Source organism: Drosophila navojoa, chromosome 3 (genome assembly GCF_054131105.1).
Source record: "Drosophila navojoa isolate 15081-1374.11 chromosome 3, UAZ_NAV_1.0, whole genome shotgun sequence".
NCBI lineage: Eukaryota > Metazoa > Arthropoda > Insecta > Diptera > Drosophilidae > Drosophila > Drosophila navojoa.
The window spans coordinates 16953544-16971260 of NC_142891.1; the positions used below are offsets into that span (position 1 = coordinate 16953544).

Consider the following 17717-nt stretch of genomic DNA (forward strand, 5'->3'; position numbering starts at 1 on the left):
TAGCACACATTCAAAGCACATTATGGCAAATTAAGATGTGGAGATAACAAAAAGTTGTCATCTTTCGGCGAATGCCATTAAAAACGTAGCAGGAACTGAAAAAGTTGGCACAGCCATAATGATTTTATTGGAATGGAACGCCGAAACGTAGGAAGTGATCGAGCAGCGAGTACAAAGCAAATCGAAAGAAACAAACGCGAAATATAAGAGCCACACACACACACACACACACACACAATGTGTTACCCAAATGAAACTTGTTTTAATTCGTTTGCAGTAGCGCAAAAAGGTCTTAAGTGACAAACTCGTTTTTCTCCATAGCTATCTAATGTTGAGCGCTGGTAACAGTAACAAACCGTAGCGTCAGTCACTCAGTCACTCAGGCACACAAATATACACATATATACATACATGTATATATCTGAGAAAATATGGCAAACAACTTTTGTTTTTGTGTGTGCTTATAAAAGTAAAATCAACGAAGTGTAACAATTAAGCGTTGGCAAAACAACACAAACAGCAACAGCAACAGCAACAGAAGCAACAGCAGCAACAACAACAACATTTAAAGACGCTATATGTATAAGCCATGAATGCAAACCTGTATGAATTTGCTGCCCATATGGACCGCATCGAGCTGCGGCTGTCGGTTAGGAAATCTCGTTGAAGAAGCGCTGACGTTGATACGCCTGCTAACTTTAGTGTATCTAATTTGAATTTAAATTAGTTTCAAGCCCCACTAAAAGCACAAAATACGAAATGAAACTTGGTAAACACTGTGAAGGTTGCTGGGCGCTGCTGCTGCTGCTGCTGCTGCTGATGCCTTTGTTGCTTGCATGTTAAATGGGTTAAGCTCTGGGTGGAAGACTGACTGTCTTCAAAATGTCAGCTCAAAATTAAAATCTTCTTTTGTGTTCTACATTTTATAAACTTGTATATAGTTGCCTAGAAGATTAATAAAACCTGCATTTAAATGAGGAAAGAATAACAATTTATGCGATATTTATGATTTATTAATTACCCCCAAAAAAATACGAATTTTATTATTATAATTTTGTGCATTTTTTCATCTATAAAATCATTTTTTATTTACCAATGATAATTACTAAGATAATGCTCTACAAAATACCAATTTTACTCTTATAACTGTCTCATTTTTCATACTCAAAAACATTTTTATATATTTTACTATTATTACTTTGTCCCCTTTTCTCATCTTCATCGTTTTCCCCGTTTTCAGGTACATTCACAACACCAACAAATACAACCCTTTAAGACAAATCCAAACAAGCATAGTCGATTTCGAGGCGAAGTGTTCTTTCTGAATCTCGAAGATGGCTATTTTGGCTGCCAAGTTAATGAGTCCACAGACTATTTGCAACTATACGATCTATCGAAAATCTGCGACGGCAATCAAGACTGTTTTCTTGGTTCCGATGAGCTGAGCAAAGAGCTCAAATGCACAAGTAAGCACCACCCTAAGCTTCTTTCACTTTAAGATAAGCTTTTGTTCTCATTGCTGTTGTTGTTGTTGTTGTTACTTTCAGATGACTGTGATAAGGATGGCACACAGTGCACAAATGGCGTTTGCCTGAATGGCGTTTGCCATTGCAATGACGGCTTCGGCGGCTGCAATTGCGTCGATCCGGGTAAGTCCTTAGCAGTGTGGGCTTGTCTCACCTTGCATAGCCGTACAAATTACATCAAGCGACTAACTAAACCAAACAACTAAAACCTCTCTCCTTCACAGATGAGAACGAATGCAAGCAACGTCCATGCGATGTGTTTGCCCACTGCACAAACACATTGGGCAGCTTCACGTGTACCTGCTTTCCGGGCTATCGCGGCGATGGCTTCCATTGTGAAGGTAAGTGCCGAGCCGTATTGTTAGCATAAGCATAATGACCGACCAGCCGACCGAGCGACGGACGGACTGAGATCCAACAGCAACAAATGATTGTTGTTGCCGTTTTGGACTTCCGTCAACGTCTGTTATATTATTTGTGCCCGGTTAGCCGCCGCCAGTCTGGGCTGCCCATAGATCTTCATGCTAACGGTTTATTTCGCTGGAAATCTGTGAGCCAAGTCATTTCGAATCGTCTCAAGTGCCAGCCCAGCCTCCATTTGAAAATGTAACAAAAGACGCCACAACAGCAACAACACCAACAATAATATGAAAGCTTTTCTCTCAGCTCACAATAGCTGCCCAACGCAATGGGATCCCCCCAGCATACTTGGGCAGCGAGGTAATAATAATGACCGTGTAGCGATTACACTTGAGTACCTTATAGCGTCTTTGTTGCGACTCTGTTATTGTTGAGGCTGTGATCATTGAGATGTACCAAAATGGACCTCGTCGACCAAGCACTGAGAACAAGTATTATATAATCCCAATTACGCCCAAGACTTTCTAATAGTGCCAAGGAAATGTTGCTCTATAAATCAGCCGGTTAGCTTAAAGAGTATTAAATTGTATTGCAGCCGCTGAGCTTTGAGTAAACACTCAGCTTAATATCATGTACCTAAATTACATTGATATGATTATGTTAAAAGTATTTGGATGTATTTACTACAAAATATTGATAGCTTCCCCTTTTCGGGTATCTTTTAGCTGCAAGTTACCTCTGATTTGAGATTGATATAGTTTGCTGTCCAGGTCCCAGGTTAATGAGCTTTTTTCATCGTCTTGTTCGCTCTTTAAATTGCTCACAGCGTGGGCCCAGAAACCCTTCTGCGCACCTGTTCGGCTGTCTCGTCCATTCGGCAGTGAAAAGCTGGCAGCCATAATTGGACTCGGCCTAATGTTGCGTAATGAAAACACATTATGGCACCGCAGAGGCAAAAAGAGTACAAGATACTCACAAAACGAAAAAAAAGTAAATAAAAATCTGAAAAGGAAAAAAATAAATAATAACTAGTAAAGCAGAAGATTCTAAGCCAAGGGAGCACTTACCTTAGCAAAAATCTCTTCCTACATTTGCTGCTGCTGCTCTTGCCACAGTTGATGATGATGATGATGATTGTAATGATGTCGGTGGTGCTGGTGGTGCTGGTGGCTGTTCGCTGCTTCTACGTAGAAGAGAAAAACCACAACATTTGTAGCAATGCTTTCGCGCCATGGAACAGAGATAGACATAATCGTACTTACGAGCACACACGTCTGTTAGACGAGGAATCAGTGTCATGTAATCTGACCCCAAACATGGACACGCCAGAATTTTCAACACTCAAGAGCATGTGTCTAGCTGCGGCTACCTCTTCCCTATGCCCACTTCCCACTTTCCACATTCCGCCTCGCGCTGCCCGCTTCTGGTTGCCAGCGATGCAATGCGATAACGAGCGCAAATTTCACAAACGCTCTGGCATTACCCCACTAAGTATGAAGACGTTGCCGAGATTCTAGATTACATGTGACGACTTCTCGCAGCGACTGTCAGACGGCTGGGCGGGCACATGGCCGGGCGGCGCTGGGAGGGTGGAGTCACTGTTTGCAACGACCGGCAGGCATGCATAAATTCTGGGCAGTGGCATGTAACGCCAGCATCGCATTGCAGTCATACGAGCATTATCTAATTCCACTTCCAGCTCCTCTCCTTTTCTCTCTCCCTCTCCTGCTCACGCCTCTTGCACGTATTCACGATGCATTTGATTACGACAGCGTCCGAGTTCCATGGAACAGCTCAAACTGCCTGCAATCATTTGAATCAACCTGTTTTAAATACGCTGAGAAAGTCTCGCCCGTCCATGTGCGTGGCCCGAGCACTTGAACTCCATGAAAAGCCACAGACACGCACCCTCGGCATTCCCACCGTCTGCATTCAATCAGAATTACCACGAGTATATCTAATTAAACCTTGATGAATTGACTTCAAAACGCCTGTGCATTAGTACGTAATTACTTTTAATTATTCGCTGGCTAATTTCTGCTCCAACCGTAAAGATTCTTAAGCTAAAGCTTAGAGAAAACCAAATAGAAGCAAAACTTTATATATATACATATATATAAATATTTTTTTTAAATATTTTTTTATGCATTTTAAAAAAATGTTTTTGTTAGTCTCATTTTATATTTTTTTTTTTTTTTCAAAAATATTTATCAATTAATAGAAAATAACATCATTAAAATAATTACTCTTAGGCAACTTCAACAGTCAAAATATTTAGCTTTGACTAGATCTTAGATAACTTTATGATTATTTCATATAGGCAAAGTCAGCTCCGTTTTCCGCTTTCTCTACAAACAGTTTCAGCATACTTTTCATTCGTCTGCCACATAAATGCATTTTTATTACTATTCCTTTCGTATGCGCTGTGCCATATCCATTAATATTTCCTGACTAGCATTTGACTTTTTTACTCGTAAATATATCCAGTTTGCATGGCTTGCTCAAGTTCACCCAATAAACTTTGCAATACAAATCATGGCCAGCTCTATCTCCAGCTCCAGCTCCAACTCCAGCTTCAGCTGCAGCGACACATTTTGCGTGGAGGGAGATCTGAAGCGCCTACCTGTTTGGCTGGCAGGTGTAACGGTATCAAGTGGCGGTGCTGCCTGCAACCTGTTGCAGACCTGGTGGCACATTCCCATTATTTCATGTTCATAACTCAGATGCGTGCATTTGGCGATGGCTTCGTTAACGCATCGTCAAAGTCCAGTTATGCAATGAAGTCTTAGCTCTCAAGACAACAAGGCAACACACAAAATTGCAATACACACACATACACACACACACACATAGGCACCCAGTTGTCTGTGGGCTGTTTGTGGCAAGTCAATAGTTGCTTCTAATGTATTTGTCTTGGAACGCGCCAACCAGAAAAATGGAGTGAGTGCCTCGAGTTGAGTGCTAAATTTATAACCATTTTTGCGGCAGTCAAGCGACAGCAAACAGCAGCAACAACAGCAACATGAAAAAATAAAATAAAATAATCTTACAACGTTGTTGCAGCTGTTGTTGTGCTTCGATTTTTTTTTTTTGTTTTTGTTTGTTTGCCACGTTCACCAGGCGGCTGCTCCCTTTCGTTTCGCTAACTGGGGCAGATCATTAAAACGGATAAAATAGATTGTGGCCCACGTAGCGCAGCTTTTGGCGGCATTGGCAACGCATGAGGCGGTAGCATTGTCGGCGCTTAATGCTGTCCTCAAAAGCCGCAAACGGCACTGACTTTACCAGCTCCAGCTCCAACTCCAGCTCCAGCTCCAACTCCAACTCCAACTCCAACTCTTAGCCAACCAGTTCGACGCACAGTTTGTGATCAACGTCAGCTGATAAGCGTCGCTAGCTTTTGTAGAGCGAACGTGTTTAATCTGCCAATGTATATATCGTATATAGTAAATATATATATGTATATACATATATATTTCTCTTTTCTTAAGGTACTTTGCACTTTTTGCATATAAAAAATGGCAGCAATTAATTGCCGTGTCGCAGCCGACGTCCGATAAGCCATGAAAATGGCCTAAAGCGTCGGCATTGACACGCCTCATTATGCCAGCCGCCCCCTGTGTTGCCACATTTACGCGACCAGTAGGCGGTGGTGCCGCTGCCGCTGCCGCTGCCACCAATTGAGCCACCCATGACTCCAGCTTCGACACTGACGTCGACGCTGACATCACTTGCCGGCGACCTTGATCTTTGCGCCTCGCACACATGGCTAAGAGTGTGAGCTTATATGGAAATACTTAACGCATAATTGCGCCACAAATTTGTTAGCTAATTTCATTTTGCCTTCATCTTAATTTTATGCCCCATTTATGTCTTTTTCTTAAATACCCTGGGCATAAGGTAGAGATGGCATATAAGTTTATATATAAATTCTTTGAAATATATAAATGTATATTCAAATATACTTCAAGCTCGAAATTCTATTGTCTGTAGCTCATTTTATAAATCGAATATTTCATCTATTAGCTTGTATTGTATTTATTTATATACAAAATACATCAAATGAATATATAAATATTTATTTTAAAATAATTCCTATTTCCTAGATAATAGTTTGCCTAGTTTAGGATTCAAATCATAATCATAATTTCATGTTAACTTCAAAATTGTGTACAGGGTATCTACAAGTCATGCAAATTTACTTCTAATTTACTTCAGTTTTTCGCTCGAATTCAAGTTCAAATGTTAGTGAGTTATGCTTCACCATAAATTAGTCACATATACTTGAAGTTATGTGTTTCTATCTCTGTCGTTCTCCACTTTTTTTTTGAGAGTCGCTCATCATCGTTCAGCAGTGGAGCATGAAAGTCATGTCCGCTCATAAACTGCTGCTCTTCTATAAGCGCATATACAATATATGTATGTAGCTGAGTCGACTGCGCGACTATCTGTAAAAATAGTGCACAAATTTGTGGCACGAATGTCATAGCTCAAGTAAAAAGCAACAACAAATTTGCAAATGCTAATTAGCGCAACAATTACATAGATTTATTAGATGGACGCCAGTCAGACCAGACTAGAACATAGGCAGGCAGACGGTGCTTCACAATTTATCAGCCATGTAGATTTTTGTTTGGTGTTTTTTTTTTTTTTTCATTCTATAATAGTCGAGCAGACGCGACTGCTAATTATTGTTGATTAGTGCACTGAAACAAAGCGCAGAATTTCAATATTATATAATGCAGCTAGAGTAGAATCATCGATGATGAAATGTGTTTAATACTCTCCTCAAACTTTTGCCAGCTAATTCAATTATCGGTTATGAATGTCATAGAACTCTCAGAGAAACCTTTTCTGTGCTCGAACATCAAATAAGACAAAAAGTAATCAAAATGGGGTTCTAATCATGCCCGCAGCCCAACCGGAAATCTGAACCGACTGGGCCTGAGAATACGATTCAAATTATGTCAGCATCGTTATTATTTTTCTTTTTTGAACATGCATTGAAGTTAATTACGTTTAGTCACGCATATTTGATTGGTTTTCAAGTGCTGCAGAGCCGCACAGCATTTGGCCCAAGGCTGGCCCACGCCCACCTCGCACTGCGTAGAACTTTGCTCCAAAAATTTTTTATTATAATTAGCCGGTGAGAGAAAAATAAATTGAATTTTGCACCTGACGTGAAACGGACTGTAAAATATTATATGAAAGCTGGCAGCAGGAGCCACAACCAGTTGGCCAATGGCCTTTGGTCAATGGCCTATGCCTGGGCGAGGGCTTGGGTCTGAGCCTGGGACTGGGGCTGAACAACCTTCTGTCTCAGCCTTCTGTAACTGCATTGCATAAAGTAATTAAACTGACATTGAAACTTAGAAGAACATAGAACGCTTCCTGCTTCTGGCTAAACTTCTGGCCAATGCTACCAACTGCCAACTGCCAAGCGGCAGACAGGCGAACGAAGACGATGACATTGAGTAATCAGAGTTAGCAATTGCTGGAGTTGCGGCAGCAAAACATGGAATGCTGCCATATCAGTTTGTCTCTGCGTGTGTGTGTGTGTGCGTGAGCGGGAGAGAGAGAGAGAGAGCCTTGGTGGGGAGGGAATACCAGTTTTAGAGTGATGATCCTCTTAATTTATAAGCTAAAAACTAGTAATTATAACTGCGCAACTTGCTCGACTGCTCATAATTATAAGGCACTCCACTCAAACACACACACACACACAATTCTGTGTATGTGTGTGTGAGTACATCTCACTCCCTGTTCGCGTCCTTGTCTTTGGCTTTTGCCAACTTTTGTACTTATGTCATATTAGCTATAAATGTACAACATCTCTTATCCACAAGCCCAATGATTAATGGGCCACAGTTAGCCGCAGAGATCGTCCATCGTGTTGTTTTCCATTTGTATCTATCTGGCCCTTAGACTGCCATCGTTTGCCAGTTGCCGCTTCATTGGCTCCGGGGCACTGCGATTGAATTCTCATTGCGGTGCGACCTATTGGAGCGGAAAGTTCCAATGTGATGCTTCCGCATGAGCTGGCCATAGATACGTCCCATTAAAAGATAAAAGCTAAAGCCAAAGCTTAACAGAGGGGAATCGGAACAGACAAACAACAACAAAAAAACTATTTAAAAAATTTGAAAAAAAAAATTAATTAAAATCTCAGCTGGAAAATTAATAAAAATTATATAGGAATGTGTTGTAAACTGTAAAAGAGCTGTACTACAATAGTCTGATACAACTCTTTCTAAGAGTTCTTTTCAAAAGGTCTATAAAATGAGCAAATTTCAGCTGCTAAATGGACCGGGATTGAATATTTGCTATAAATAAATATTTCGCTAACTAAAAAGTGTTAATTAAACGAAATTTCATTCATATACACAGAAAAGAATCGCCAATCGTCATTCGTTGGCCAATGACCTAGCATTTGGCTTGGTGATTTAATTGGCTCGCTAAATGTATGCAACTGGTGCATCCTGTGCGCATTGACATTGCTGCTTGGTTTGGCTTAGCTCCACATGCATAGATTAATGCGGATGGCACTGAAATGTCATGCGTAACATGCAAATTTCAAATGCCAAAGCCATTTGATGTGGGGCTGCGCAGTCAGGCGGCAAATGCGTAGAGCGATTTCAAGTTTGTTGCCTAAGTCTTTCGTTTGGCTGGGCGGACATTTCATTAATCATGCGTCTCCACTCATATGATTGGTTCTCTTGTTGTTTCTTGCAGACATTGACGAATGCCAAGATCCGGCGATAGCATCGCGTTGCGTGGAGAATGCCGAGTGCTGCAATCTGCCGGCGCACTTCCTCTGCAAGTGCAAGGACGGCTACACGGGCGATGGCGAGGTGCTGTGCACGGACATCGACGAGTGCAGCAATCCGCTGGCCTGCGGTGCCCATGCCCAGTGCATCAACACGCCCGGCAACCACACCTGCGTCTGCCCCGAGGGCTACGTGGGCAATCCCTACGACGGCTGCGTGGATGTCGATGAGTGCGCATATCCGAATGTGTGCGGACCCGGTGCCTTGTGTACGAATCTCGAGGGCAGTTATCGCTGCGACTGCCCGCCGGGATACGATGGCGACGGACGTGCCGCACAGGGCTGCGTCGATCTGGACGAGTGCGCGCGCACTCCATGCGGCCGCAACGCGGATTGCCTAAACACCGATGGCAGCTTCCGCTGCCTCTGCCCCGACGGCTTCAGTGGTGATCCAATGCATGGCTGCGAGGGTGAGTACCACCGAAATACTTATGCGATTAGCTCTAGGAATTTTTGCTCATTTTTCGATATATTTGCCATCATTATTTTTGGTATATTTTTTGCACATGTTTTTTGGCGAAATTCGCACACACACACACACGCGCGCATACACATACACACACATGCCACTTGCCACATCAATGCACCGCAATTTGAAACATTAATACGATTAATGCCTAACACGAATAAACAACGCCAGCAGACGTCGATGAATGCGCGATTAACAATCCATGCGGTTTGGGTGCTCAATGCGTGAACCTGGGCGGTAGCTTTCAATGTCGTTGTCCACTGGGCTTTGTGCTTGAGCATGATATGCACGCGGAGGCGCCACTGCCGGCCACACCCACACTACAACTGGGCTATGCCGATGGCGATACACTGGCCCAGCCGGCGGCCACGTCGGGCGCCGGCCTGGCCTGCCTGGACATCGACGAGTGCAATCAGCCGGACGGCGTGGCCAAGTGCGGCACCAATGCCAAGTGCATTAACTTTCCGGGCTCCTATCGTTGCCTCTGTCCGAGCGGATTCCAAGGACAGGGCTACTTGCACTGCGAGAGTTAGTATTTGCTTAATTTGCATGCCTTGGCATAAAACTCGTATCACAGCTTAGAGATGGGCGCGTCACGAGACGCGAAGTAGAAATCTACAATATATATCGAAATTTGCCATAAATATTTTAAGTATCTCTCAAGATACTATAAAGTTTCTTTTAAAAATCAACAACATTTTGGCTTCCGATCTAGGTTTGTATTTTGTCACGCGCTCATCTCTAGCTTAGATTATAAATGAGCGTAAAAGCTTAGCTTTGGATTTGCATGGCGAATCAAGGATCAAGAACTACGCATGAGCTTCGCTTTTACACTCTCAACGCTCTCTTTGCTCTCTGCTTCCCCTTGCTATACGCTTTCAGATGCTTCTCTATAAGTTTTGAGAGCTTTTCAGCTACGCTTTTTCTTTCGATTCCCGCTTCTTTTGCTATCCAGCCAGCTTCTTCAATCAGTATTCTCTCCTCTCCCTCCCCAAATCCTACAAAGCTCCCCCACTTTCACGCTATGATTTCACAACTTCCATAAACTTGTATGACTTGAGATATGATTACTAATTTAATTAATTGCAATATATTTAACCCACTTCCCTCTCGACTTGAAAACGAAAACGAAAACGCTACAAAACACGTTGCCTGCTACCCCTAAAAATATATACATACATATATATACACAAACGAACCCCTCCACCCCCTGCACGATCAATGTGATCAGACATCAACGAGTGCCAGGATAATCCGTGCGGTGAGAACGCCGTCTGCACCGACACCATCGGCAGCTTCGTTTGCACGTGCAAACCGGACTACACCGGTGATCCGTTCCGCGGCTGCGTCGACATCGATGAGTGCGCCGCACTGGACAAGCCGTGTGGACAACACGCGATCTGCGAGAACACCGTGCCGGGCTACAATTGCAAGTGCCCGCAGGGCTACGACGGCAAACCCGATCCGAAAGTGGCCTGCGAACAGGTCGACGTGAACATTTTGTGTCGCACCAACTTCGACTGCACCAACAATGCCGAGTGCATAGAGAATCAGTGCTTCTGCTTGGACGGATTCGAGCCGATTGGCTCCAGCTGTGTGGACATCGACGAGTGCCGGACGCACGCGGAGGCCTGTGGCCCGCATGCCCAGTGCTTGAATACGCCGGGATCATATCGATGCGACTGCGAGGCCGGATACGTCGGCAGTCCGCCGCGCATGGCATGCAAGCAGCCCTGCGAGGATGTGCGCTGCGGGGCGCATGCCTATTGCAAGCCGGATCAGAATGAGGCGTACTGCGTCTGCGAGGAGGGCTGGACGTATAATCCCAGTGATGTGGCAGCCGGGTGCGTGGACATTGATGAATGTGATTCGTTGCACGGACCCTTTGGCAGCTGTGGACAGAATGCCACCTGCACGAACTCACCTGGCGGCTACAGCTGCGTCTGTCCGCCGGGCTTCTCGGGTGATCCGCATACCAAGTGCCAGGACGTCGATGAGTGCCGAGCGGGAAATAAGTGCGGCATTGGCGCTGAGTGCGTCAACATGGCAGGCGGCGGCTATACCTGCCGCTGCCCCGATGGCACCCTGCCCGATCCGGATCCCGCGGTGCACTGTGCGCCCATCGTCAGCTGCTCCAGCAGCGAACAATGCCCCGGCAATGCCATCTGCGATGAGACCAAACGCTGCCTCTGCCCAGAGCCGAATATCGGCAACGATTGCCGGCATCCGTGCGAAGCGCGCGACTGCGGTGCCCATGCCCAGTGCATGCTGGCCAACGGCCAGGCGCAGTGCCTCTGCGCGCCCGGCTACACGGGCAACGCTGCACTGCCTGGAGGCTGCGGTGACATCGACGAGTGCCGCGCCAATCCCTGCGCAGCGAATGCCATCTGCACCAACACTGCTGGCGGCTATCTGTGCCAATGCCCCGGGGGCTCCACGGGAGACGCCTATACCGAGGGCTGTGCCACGCCCAAGATTGTCGGCTGCTCCGATGCCAATCCGTGTGCGCCGGGAGAAAGCTGTGTTCAGGACGCGTTTACGGGCAGCAGTGTCTGCATTTGTCGCCAGGGCTACGAGCGCAATCCGGAGGGTGGCCAGTGTCAGGATGTGGACGAGTGTGCCGCTCAGCGTGGCAAACCCGCGTGCGGCCTGAATGCCTTGTGTAAGAATCTGCCCGGCAGCTACGAGTGCCGCTGCCCACAGGGCCACACCGGAAATCCGTTTGTCATGTGCGAGATTTGCAGCAGCCCCGAGTGCCAGTGCCAAGCGCCGTACAAGCTGCTCGGCAACAGCTGCGTGCTGGCCGGCTGCTCCACCGGGCAGCCCTGCCCCAGCGGGGCGGAGTGCATCTCGATAGCGGGCGGCGTTAGCTACTGCGCCTGCCCCAAGGGCTACCAGACGCTGCCCGACGGCAGCTGTGTGGATGTCAACGAGTGCGAGGAGCGTGGCGCCCAGCTGTGCGCCTACGGAGCGCTGTGCGTCAATCAGAACGGCGGCTACAGCTGCCACTGCCCCGAGGGCTACCAGGGCGATGCCTACAACGGACTCTGTGCACCGGCCCAGCGCAAGTGCGCCGCGGACAAGGAGTGCGCCAGCAACGAGAAATGCATACAGCCGGGCGAGTGTGTCTGCCCGCCGCCCTACTTCCTGGATCCGCAGGACAACAATAAGTGCAAGAGTCCCTGCGAGCGTTTCCCGTGCGGCATCAATGCCAAGTGCACGCCCTCCGATCCGCCGCAGTGCATGTGCGAGGTAGGCTTCAAGGGCGATCCGCTGCTCGGCTGCACAGACGAGGATGAGTGCGCCCACCTGCCGTGCGCCTACGGCGCCTACTGTGTCAACAAGAAGGGCGGCTACCAGTGCGTCTGCCCCAAGGGCTTCACCGGCGATCCGTACAAGAGCGGCTGCATCCTAGAGGACAACACCATGCCCAGGAGCTCCTGTCTGAGCAACGAGGACTGTGCCAGCAACCTGGCCTGCCTGGATGGCATCTGCGCCAGCCCCTGCGCCAGTCTCCTATGCGGCTCGAATGCCTACTGCGAGACGGAGCAGCACGCGGGCTGGTGTCGGTGCCGCGTGGGATTCGTGAAGAACGCCGACGGCGACTGTGTGTCGCAGTGCCAGGATGTCATCTGCGGCGAGGGAGCGCTCTGCATACCCACCAGCGAGGGACCCACCTGCAAGTGCCCGCAGGGCTACCTGGGCAATCCGTTCCCGGGCGGCAGCTGCAGCACGGATCAGTGCACGGCCTCCAGGCCCTGCGATGAGCGACAGATTTGCATCAATGGACGCTGCAAGGAGCGCTGCGACGGCGTCGTCTGCGGCATCGGCGCCACCTGCGACAAGACCAACGGCAAATGCGTCTGCGAACCGAACTTTGTGGGCAATCCCGACCTGCTCTGCATGCCGCCCATCGAGGAGGCCAAATGCTCGCCGCTTTGCGGGGAGAACGCTCACTGCGAATACGGAATAGGCCAGAGCCGCTGCGCCTGCAACCCGGGCACCTACGGCAATCCGTACGAGGGCTGCGGCGCCCAGAAGAAGAACGTCTGCCAGCCGAACAGCTGTGGACCCAACGCCGAGTGCCGCGCTGCCGGCAACCAGATCAGCTGCATCTGCCCGCAGGGCTTCAGCGGCAATCCGTACGTGGGCTGCCAGGACATAGACGAGTGCGCGAACAAGCCGTGCGGCCTGAATGCCGCCTGCCTGAACACGGCCGGAGGCTTTGAGTGCCTGTGCCTGTCCGGCCATGCCGGCAACCCGTACAGCAGCTGCCAACCCATCGAGAGCAAATTCTGTCAGGACGCCGGACAGTGTCAGTGCAGCGAACGTGTCGAGTGCCCAGACGGCTACAGCTGTGAGAAGGGCCAGTGCAAGAACCTCTGCTCGAACACGGCGTGCGGACCGCGCGCCATTTGCGATGCGGGCAAATGTCTCTGCCCGCTGGGCTACGTGGGCGATGCGTACGACCTGAACCAGGGCTGCAGCATACGCGGGCAGTGCGGCAACGACGCCGACTGCCGGCACACGGAGATCTGCTTCCAGCTGGGCAAGGGCCTGCGCAAGTGCGTCGATGCCTGCACGAAGATCCAGTGCGGCCCGAACGCGCTCTGCGTGGCCGACGACCATCGTTCGCTGTGCATCTGTGCCGACGGCTACTTTGGCAACCCGAGCAATCTGCAAGTGGGCTGCCAGCCCGAGCGAAAGGTGCCCGACACCGAGAGCAAGTGCACCACGGACAAGGACTGTGAACGGGGCTTTGGCTGCCAGGCGGACGCGCTGGGCACGCGGGAATGCATTCATCTCTGCTCCAACGTTGTGTGCGGCCCGAACGAGCTCTGCAAGATCAATCCAGCCGGCCACGCCGTTTGCAATTGCGCCGAAAGCTACGTCTGGAATCCCGTTGTTTCCTCCTGCGAGAAGCCCTCGCTGCCCGACTGCACCAGCGATGAGAACTGCCCGGACACCTCCGCCTGTCGTCCCGACGTGCTCGGAGTGCTCAAGTGCGTGGCCATTTGTGACGCCTTCACCTGCCCGGCCAACTCGGTGTGCGTTGCCCGCCATCATCAAGGACGCTGCGACTGCCTGCCTGGATTTGTGGGCAATCCCAACGACCGCAACGGCTGTCAGTTGGAGCGCAAGCATCAGTGCCGCAGCAACGCCGAGTGCCCCGAATCGGAGGCTTGCATCAAGGACGAGAGCACGCAGTCGCTGAGCTGCCGCCCGGCCTGCGACAGCGTCAAGTGCGGCCCGCGTGCCGTGTGCATTACGAACAACCATCAGGCGCAATGCCAGTGTCCTCCGGGACCCTATGCCGGGGACCCGTACGATCCGTTCAACGGCTGCAAGAGCGTGCCCTGCGTCTACAATCACGACTGCCCCAGCAACCAGATGTGCAACCGCATGACCCACACCTGCTACGATGTCTGCGACGAGGAGTCTTGCGGAGAGAATGCCATTTGCCTGGCCGAGGATCATCGGGCCGTGTGCCAGTGCCCGCCCGGCTACCGCGGCAATCCCCTGCCCGAGGTGGCCTGCGTCAAGCAAAGCGGCTGTGCCCCGGGCAGCTGCCATCCGACGGCCATCTGCGAGGTCACGCCCGATGGCGCCATCTGCAAGTGCCCGCCCCTGTTTGTGGGCGAGGCCGAGCCAAACACCCGTGGCTGCCGTCCCGACGGCCAGTGCCCCAACGGCGATGCCGACTGCCCAGCGAATACCATCTGCGCCGGCGGACGCTGCCTGAATCCGTGCGACAATGCCTGCGGAGCGAATGCGGACTGTAAGGTGGTCAATCGCAAGCCCGTCTGCAGCTGCCCCCTGCGCTTCCAGCCCATCGGAGACTCGGCCAAGAATGGATGCGCACGCAGCGCCTCCAAGTGCCAGACGGACGTCGATTGCGGTGGAGAGCTGTGCTACAATGGCCAGTGCCGCGTGGCGTGCCGCAACGCTCAGGACTGCTCGGAGGGCGAGCGCTGCGTGGGCAATGTCTGCGTGGTGGCCTGCCTGGATCACAGCCAGTGCTCGAAGGGACTGGCCTGCATTGAGGGTCACTGCGCCATCGGCTGTCGCAGCAACAAGGAGTGCAAGCAGGAGCAGTCCTGCATCAGCAACAAGTGCGCCGATCCCTGCCAATCGACAACGAGCTGTGGCCCGAACGCCCTCTGCAGCATTGCCCAGCATCGCAGCCAGTGCAGCTGCCCGGATGGCTTCGAGGGCAACCCAACACCCGAGCAGGGCTGCGTGCGCGTCCCTGCCCCCTGCCTGGCCAGCAACCAGTGCCCCAGCGGACACATGTGCATCGGCAACCAGTGCAACCTGCCCTGCACCAAGACATCCGCCTGCGCGGTGGGCGAGCGCTGCTACCAGCAGGTCTGCCGCAAGGTCTGCTACTCGAGCAACAACTGTCTGGCCGGCGAGATTTGCAACAGCGATCGCACCTGCCAGCCGGGCTGCGAGTCGGACGCGGATTGCCCGGCCACCGAGCTGTGCTTGAATGGCAAGTGCAAGTGCGCCAACGGCTTCATCGGCACCCCCTTTGGCTGCTCGGACATCAACGAGTGCACGGAGCAGCCGTGCCACGCCAGTGCCAAGTGCGAGAATGTGCCCGGCTCCTATCGCTGTATCTGCCCCGAGGGCACCGTCGGCGATGGCTACACGCAGCAGGGCTGCGCCAAGCCGAGGGAGTGCAACAGGCACGAGGATTGTGCGAATAGTCTCTCCTGTATCCACGGCAAGTGTACGGATCCCTGTCTGCATACCGTCTGTGGCGCGAATGCACTCTGCCAGGCCGAGGCCCATGAGGCCACCTGCAGCTGCCCGGCTGGTTACCTGGGCGATCCCAATGACCCTGGCGTCGGCTGCTTCAAGGTGGAGTGCATTGATCACGTGGACTGCGCCAGCGATCGCGCCTGCGACCCGGAGACGAATCGTTGCATCAAACCCTGCGATTTCACCAGCTGCGGCAAAGGCAGCTGCCAGGTGTCGGATCATAGGGCCATATGCGCCTGCTACGAGGGCTATCAGCTGACCAATGGAGTCTGCGAGGATATCAACGAGTGCATGAATCAGCCCTGCCACAGCACCGCCTTCTGCGACAATCTGCCCGGCAGCTACCAGTGCAAGTGCCCCGAGGGACTCATCGGGGATCCGCTACAGGCTGGCTGTCGCGATCCCAGCGAATGCCTCAGCGATGCCGACTGCCCGCCGACGGCCAGCTGCCAGAATGCGCGCTGCCGCAGTCCGTGCGAGCGCGAAAATGCTTGCGGCCGGAATGCCGACTGCTTGGCCCAGTCACACAAGGCCATCTGCAACTGTCCAGCCAACTCCCGGGGTGATCCGCAAGTGGAGTGCGTGCACATCGAGTGCGAGGATAACGGAGACTGCGGAGCTGACAAGGCCTGCCTCGACGCCAAGTGCATTGATCCCTGCTCGCTGCCGAATGCCTGCGGCGCCCTGGCGCGTTGCTCAGTCCAGAACCACATTGGAATCTGCGCCTGCGAGTCGGGCAGCACCGGAGACGCCAAACAGGGCTGCGTCCAGCTGCAGTACTGCCAGCAGGATGCGCAGTGCCCGCAGGGCAGCATCTGTGCCCACGGCATCTGCAGCCCGCTGTGCAGCAGCAATCGCGACTGCATCGCGGAGCAGCTGTGCCTGCAGGGCGTCTGCCAGAGCACCTGCAAGTCGAACTCCACGTGCCCCCAGTTCCAGTTCTGCCAGAACAACATCTGCGCCAAGGAGCTCGAGTGCAGCACCAACAGCGACTGCGGCGAGGACGAAACCTGCCTGGTGGATGCCTATGGACGTGCGCGCTGCGAGCCCGTTTGCCTGGGCCGCGCTGCCTGCGGACGGAACGCCGAGTGCATTGCGCGCTCCCATGCCCCCGACTGCGTCTGCAAGGAGGGCTTCATCGGAGACGCTCGGTCGGGCTGCCGCAAGATCGAGTGCACCACCGACGACGACTGCTCCAACGACAAGAGCTGCGACAACAACATGTGCAAAATTGCCTGCCTGATCGGGCAGCCGTGCGGCGAGAACGCGCTCTGCACCACGGAGAATCATCGTCAGGTCTGCCACTGCCAACCCGGCTTCAGTGGCGACCCGCGCGTGCGCTGCGACGTCATCGACTTCTGCAAGGACGCGCCGTGCGGACCCGGCGCCCGTTGCCGCAACTCGCGCGGCTCCTACAAATGCACCTGTCCGCTCGGTCTCATCGGTGATCCCTACAACGAGGGCTGCCGTAGCTCTGTCGAGTGCGACTCGCACGACGATTGTCCCCCGCATGCTGCATGTGTCAAGACAAATGGTGTGCCCAAATGTCAGGATGTGTGCGCCCAGCTGCAATGTGGCCCCAACGCGGAATGTATTCCGAAGGGTCACGTGGCGCACTGTGCATGCCGCACTGGCTACGACGGCCAACCCGCCGACCGGGTGGCCGGCTGCAAGCCACTGCCAATGCCCTGCCAAATCACTAGCGACTGCCCCACCAATACCTACTGCTCAGATAGCGTGTGTAAACGTAAGTACTAACACCAAACAC

At 51.4% G+C, this 17717-nt stretch overlaps 1 protein-coding gene across 3 annotated transcripts in view; it reads left to right on the plus strand.

Annotated features, from left to right (window-relative positions):
• The window catches only part of dpy (fibrillin-like protein dumpy), a 112058-nt gene that overhangs the window by 21889 nt on the left and 72452 nt on the right, over nucleotides 1–17717 (plus strand). For all 3 annotated transcript variants that reach the window (XM_030385153.2, XM_030385154.2, XM_030385155.2), the window contains exons 3-8: nucleotides 1241–1466; nucleotides 1548–1649; nucleotides 1751–1867; nucleotides 8619–9122; nucleotides 9356–9709; nucleotides 10413–17696. In XM_030385153.2, coding sequence (XP_030241013.2) covers nucleotides 1241–1466; nucleotides 1548–1649; nucleotides 1751–1867; nucleotides 8619–9122; nucleotides 9356–9709; nucleotides 10413–17696 — 8587 coding nt within the window. The remainder of the gene's footprint in view (nucleotides 1–1240; nucleotides 1467–1547; nucleotides 1650–1750; nucleotides 1868–8618; nucleotides 9123–9355; nucleotides 9710–10412; nucleotides 17697–17717) is intronic.